Source organism: Myotis davidii, unplaced genomic scaffold (assembly GCF_000327345.1).
Source record: "Myotis davidii unplaced genomic scaffold, ASM32734v1 scaffold1277, whole genome shotgun sequence".
Lineage (NCBI taxonomy): Eukaryota > Metazoa > Chordata > Mammalia > Chiroptera > Vespertilionidae > Myotis > Myotis davidii.
The window spans coordinates 2,466,050-2,472,743 of NW_006290682.1; the positions used below are offsets into that span (position 1 = coordinate 2,466,050).

At 42.3% G+C, this 6,694-nt stretch overlaps 1 protein-coding gene across 2 annotated transcripts in view; it reads left to right on the forward strand.

Annotated features, from left to right (window-relative positions):
- Positions 1-6,694, forward strand: part of MID1 (midline 1) — a 124,849-nt gene that overhangs the window by 84,913 nt on the left and 33,242 nt on the right. For both annotated transcript variants that reach the window (XM_006763803.2, XM_006763805.2), the window contains exon 5: positions 4,326-4,474. In XM_006763803.2, the coding sequence (XP_006763866.1) occupies positions 4,326-4,474 (149 nt within the window). The remainder of the gene's footprint in view (positions 1-4,325; positions 4,475-6,694) is intronic.

Genomic DNA, 6,694 nt, shown 5'->3' on the forward strand with positions numbered 1-6,694 from the left:
CTCGACAGCCTTTATACTTAGATGAACTGCATGAGAGTCTCGAGCCATGAGACACCCTGGAAAAGAATTGTCTTATTTCTTCAGTAGTAGGGGATACATTTCATATCAACGCATGAAAAGCTGATGGAAAATTCCAGATTAAGCAAAATGTGCATTTTATGTTCACAGATCTAAGATAGAAGGTCGCAGCTAAAGAAAAAAAGGGTCCTTCTTTTCACTGCTTTTATGTACTCTAACTCCCCCAAATTTAAGATGATTAACTTGGACTAAATGTTCAGGCTTTTCTGAAGCCTTACAGAAATGCTGAGTACGGACTTCATTGTTGGTTCAAATAATTGTCAATCGAGGATCAATTATTTGGCCATAGCAATATTAGGATAGGAATCCTACACACATATATAAGCATTTAAAATACATTTAAAGAAAAATAAAGGACTACTTTTAAAAGCATATGTAAGGTAATAATAAACAACCAATAAAATGACATAAATAGGTCTATGTCCCCACTAAAAGGACATTCCAATAGAGAATATTTCCATGATGAGTATGGAATGAATTCCAAAAATGTCACTGTGGCAGTCACACTGCCCCAACAGTGCCAACTCAGAAAAATTTCCCCTGCAGCAGTGATACATACATACAGAGAATCTTATGTATTCGTATCTAGTTATTTCTTTTAAAAAATTTCACCGTGGCCAGGGTGGCTCAGTTGGTTGGGCATTGTCCCATGCACCAAAAGGTTGCCGGTTCAATTCCCAGTCAGAGCACATGCCTGGGTTGCAGATTCAATCCCCAATAGAGGGAATGCAGGAGGCAACTGATCAATATTTCTCTCTCACATCAATGTCTCTCTCTCCTTCTCCCTTCCTCTCTCTTTAAAAGTCAATAGAAATCTTTTTTTTTACAAAATCATATTTCATTTTGTCAGATTTTTCAAATAATACATTAAAAAGTGGTTTATAATGAAATTAGTATTTTGCTAAATGCTCAGTGTCTGATTCTCAAGTGCTATACCATGTAGGATAGTGTTTCACCGAGTGTGGTGCAAATCTGTGCCATCTGATTAGAATCATTTAAGTCGGCAAACTTTTTTTGTAAAGGTACAATCCAGATTATAACTATTTTAGGCTTTGCCATATGGTCTCTGTTGCAACAGCTCACCTCTGCCTAAAGTTGTAATGTGAAGTCAGCCGTAGATTCAAAAATGAATGAATGTGGCAGTGTGCCAATAAAAGTTTATTTATACAAATAGGGTTCGTGCTGGATATGGCCCACAGACCATAGTTTGGGAACACCCATCTTAGAACAATGGTTTTCTCTTTTCTTTTTTTAAATGAAACCTATAGTAAGAAATACATGTGACATCAAATTCAGCATAGGCACGCAATAACAAAAAAAGGTTTTCTAAGACATAACTTGCCCTTTGTACCCGAAATGCACTCTGCTCCTTTTTTCTCCTCCCCTCTCCTCTCCTCTTCTATTTAGTTGTTTTTTAATGCTAGCCCTGAGCAGACTAATGATTCATCGCCTACAGTTCAAAAAGCTTTCATTTCTCCTTAAAATGCTGGTTCCTGCTGCTCTGCCAGTTACAGCTCCTTACCTAGGACATTGGAGAGGGACTGCAAACAACTCATTTTTCCTTTAAAAAAATCCCCAGCTGATTCTTGTCCACACTGGGTTTGAAAAGTTCCAGTCTGGTCTATTGGATGGAAGTGTACACTGAACTAAAATTAAAATTATGCCAACAATTGTTTTCTGTAAAACATTCCCATATTTTCAGAGGAGGCTCTTATTTTGGCTTGCTTCAACTTATGCATGACTTAAGGCTTCTTTTCTTTTCCACTTATGTCACTTTTAATTTCCAGTATCATGACTGAAGAAAAGAAAGAAGAAAATGGAGTTCAAGCATTGTTACATGTGTGGACTGTGTGGTCACTAATAGGCATGCCAAAAGGATAAGTGATTGACATGAAGTTATTCTAAGGGAACATTTTGACTTTCTTTTTCTTCTGTTAGAATTGTATTAAACATCTTCAATTCTGCCATATAATTGAAAGCATTCTTTATGTTGTATAATTAAATATTCCATGTACTTGCTTTAGTCTAGGGCAGTGGTGGCGAACCTATGACACGCGTGTCAGAGATGACATGCGAACTCATTTTTTGGTTGATTTTTCTTTGTTAAATGGCATTTAAATATATAAAATAAATATCAAAAATATAAGTCTTTGTTTTACTATGGTTGCAAATATCAAAAAATGTCTATATGTGACACGGCACCAGAGTTAAGTTAGGGTTTTTCAAAATGTTGACACGCCGAGCTCAAAAGGTTCGCCATCACTGTTCTAGGGACTTGAAGTCATTTTTCCTTCCTCTGACATTTTCTCATGGACCTGTTCTCATATCTGGAATTGGACTCTGCCTTTCTTAGCTTTACCTCTGGATATAATGATGTTAGAAGCTCAGTTCTACTTGGTGGAAAATAAGTGTTCTTGCATTCAACTAATGAACACAGTTCATCTACTGCAGGTGGTCACTATAATCATAGTGAGTGAAGTCTTTTACCAGGCTTGAGATCACATCTTGGTTGCCCCAAAGTTTGGACACTTCTTTCCTTAAATCTTTACTTTCCAGAACTTCTCTCGCTCTGGCCTGAAATCTCGTGGCCGCTGCCTCTCCATTCAGCATTCACTTCCTCTGTTTTCCGTAGTGCGACCGAGCTGGAATCGGACATTCCTCGGAGGCCTCCAGCTCTGCCATCCCCTTCCTTCCTTCGATGAGACTTGCATGGGGATGATAATGATGACTTGGAGAAAGCAGGGATTTCTTGGAGTGAGCAGGAATTCTGGGGGAGCCTGAGCCAGCCTTGTCTGCAAGACAGATGACCTGGCCTCCTCCCTAGCCTTCCACCCGGGGCTGTTTTCCATTCCGGAACGATCGGAAAGCCAGCCAAGACCCGGCCCCGGCTGTGTGGACGGGGGCACTAGGCACCCGGCAATTCCAATTAGCAGTCTAATTTTATCTTGGCTTCTGGCCAGAGGGCTTCATCTCGCAGCGCATTGCCAACGCCAGGGCCAGCGGTCAAGTGGGTTACGGTGGACTTATCTTGGCCTGCCCCCGAGGTTATGGTCAATTACGTCGGAGGGTCCTTTTCAAGTAAGACAGAATCGGGGGGTGGAATGAAGGCTGGAACCAAGCGTGCGTTTTTATCCCGACTGGGAAATGCTTATCAAAATAGTTCTTAGTTATCAAGTGAGCACAAAGTGCCTGGAAATGACGTTCCCAGGGAGGGGAAATGGCCCAGCTGTGTTTTTTTTGGCTTCCTCTCATCTGCTCAACAGGAAAAATATTAATCAATGGAAAAAATGCTCACTTTCTGCTCATTTAACGCGTGCGTTTTAGATAGTGTGGGGAACTCATAATACCTAATGTTTTTTATATCACAGTTTTATACCATGGGTTGCAAAGATCTTTTGACACAATGGCTTTTACTGTACCACAGAGATGTGATGTTTTCTTGATGGCAAAGCTGAAAACGAAGACACAGTTCCAGCATGTTCTGCGGTCTTACTGCAATGGGGTGTAGTAGTCAAGGCAAGAGGCCTGGTGACCCTCTGTAACTTACCACTGAGTAACACCTTCCCCCATCAACAGGGAAGCGATTCGCAAGTCAGTGTTTCTTCATAAAACAAATTAGCAACACTTCTCCAGGGACAGTGGTTCTCAACCTTCTGGCCCTTTAAATACAGTTCCTCATGTTGTGACCCAACCATACAGTTATTTTCGTTGCTACTTCCTAACTGTCATGTTGCTGCTGTTATGAATCGTCATGTTAATAGCTGATAGGCAGGATGGTCTTAGGCGACCCCTGTGAAAGGGTCATTCGACTGCCAAAGGGGTCGCGACCCACAGGTTGAGAACCGCTGATAAGAGCAGAATCCATAACAGATCGCCGTATTTCCCTATCTCCCTGAGCCTACGTTTTGAACTTGTATTGAAGGATGACTTACATATAACAAAATCTGCGCATCAGAAGGGTCTAGCCCAGGGGTGGGCAAACTTTTTGACTCGAGGGCCACAATGGGTTCTTAAACTGGACCGGAGGGCCGGAACCAAAGCATGGATGGAGTGTTTGTGTGAACTAATATAAATTCAAAGTGAACATCATCACATAAAAGGGTACGGTCTTTTTTTTCAATAGTTTTATTCATTTCAAACGGGCCAGATCCGGCCCGCGGGCCGTAGTTTGCCCACGGCTGGGATAGCCCGACGCACTTTCACTGCACGAGGAGACTCGTGTAACGCTCTCCATGCTTCTCTCCAAGGTGATGAGGCTCCGCAAGCTGGCCCAGCAGATTGCCAACTGCAAGCAGTGCATCGAGCGCTCGGCATCCCTCATCTCCCAAGCAGAGCACTCGCTGAAGGAGAACGACCACGCGCGATTCCTGCAGACAGCGAAGAATATCACCGAGAGGTGAGTGCGGGCCGCGGGGAAGGTAGCTGCTGAGCTGCTGTCTCGGGTGTGATTGGTTGGCCTTGCCCTCGCCTTGCTTTTGTTTTCATTTTCAAGGCTGAGTAGGGACAGAATAGACGCTTTGAGTTGCTTTGTCCCCACTGAAGATGCTTCCCTTTGACATGTCAGGCACTTTTCAGTAGCAGCCTGGAGTTCAGGGCCTTTGAAATAAGAGGCCACCTGTTCGAAAGAATAAAATCGGCCTGCTTTTGAAGCGGGGGACTTATGAGGGCACAAAAACAGCACGCATTGTAATGACTCTCAGACCTGATCTTATCCTACTCTCGATAGTAAAGAATCAGGAAGAAGGAAAAAACATAAAAGGGAATCTTTTCTTCCATTTCAAGGCTCATCTACTGAAGAAAAATGGGCCAGGTGTTGTTCTCTGTTAGGCCTGTTCTATTTGGCTGAGAAGTTTCACCTCCTGAAAAGGTCAAGGCCACCTCACATGGGAGAGGAAGGACCAAACTGTCCACCTCATACCTCCCGCTTTTAAAATACACTTTATTCCAGGATAGGAAACATCAAAATGATATCACGTGACTGTTTAGCGGGCAGTAAACCTAGCGTGGTCAGTGCTCCGTCAGTGCGTGTACTTGATCGGCATAAACATGACTGACCTTTACCGGTGCCAACACCTATGGCCATCCCAGTGGACCCCAAGCAAAGCACCTAACACCACCTTAGTGACATCTCCATAATCAGTGCAGATGGCCTTGACCTTTTATTCATTCTAATTTTCACAGTCAACTGCCCCTTAGACAAAACAATCTAATCCTGTTGCTAGAAGACACCAGACAGCTCCTTCATGCTGGTCTTTCTCCCCGAGCAGGAGTCTGTAAACTTTTTCTGTGAAGGACCAGAGAGTAAATACTTTCAGCTATGCTGATTATAAGGTCTGTCACACCTGCTTAACTCTGCCGCTGTAGCTCTACAACAGCCTAGATAGATAATATGGAAATGAATGGGCGTGGCTGTGTTCCAATAAACCATTTAAAAAACGGGGGGATGGGGGGTAATATGGGGGTAAGGACACACATGTAATAACTTAATCAATAAAATAATTAAAAACAAAAACAGGCTAGATCCGGCCCACGGGCTGTACTTTGCCAACCCCTTGTCCAGGAAAAAAAAAAAAATCACCATCTTAGGACTTGATTTTCTTCAAGGAAGGAGAAAGAAAACTAACTATTTATTAAATGCTTGCTTGTCTTGGACACTGTGCTAATTCTCAAAATATCACATGAAGGTAGGCATGGATATTTTCACTTTCATTGTTCTTTCAATGAGAGTAATGTACAGTATTTTTACAAGTTTGGTCTAGTATACAACCAACTTCATTGTGTTATTTCTTAAATTTCCTTCTACGACTGGTTGGATAGGTTTCTCTTCCAAAGTATGTAGATAAGAGCTGATTCTCATCCCTCTTATATCCTTAAAATGATTTCCTTTCTTCTGTCAGAGAAGCCAGTTCCTTCCTCATGACTTCTACGTTCCAAGTGTTTAATTGTGTTCGTTGTTCTCATCTGAACTATATCTGATTGCCTCATATTCATCTGAAAATTAAAAACTGCAAACAGCACTAGTACTCATGTACCCAGGACACTCTCCTAGACAGCGAGTACACTTAATCATGCTTTCCAACTGGGACCCAAGAGTACCTTTCTCCAGCTATAAATCATGAGCTGTCCAGATGAAATGGCTATTGTGAGCTGCCTTTCTCATCAATCCCTAAAAATTAGATGAAGTATAATGGAAAAAGTCTCGCATAGCGAGGGGAGAGAATAATGACCCCATAATAGTGACGATAGAACATTCTGAAAGAAGACCTGCGTTTGAAGTACAACACAAGCACATGCACGCCCACATGTGATCTCCTTCACATACAGCAGGTCATATGCGGTTCCATTCAGCCCTACCGATAACAATCCCCACTCATCAGGAACAGAAACATGGCCGATTTCCCTTTCTACAAATGGGTTGTATATTATATTCTCAAGCCACGCTAATGTACAGTTCTTGGTGTGATTATGGACTTTTATAAAATTATGTTAAATAAGCAAAACTATTCACTAAATCCAGGCATAAGGAAGTTGGCCTCCTGCTTATGAGAAGTCTAAGCAGTGGTCGGCAAACCGTGGCTCACAACCCACATGCTGCTCTTTGGCCCCTTGAGTGTGG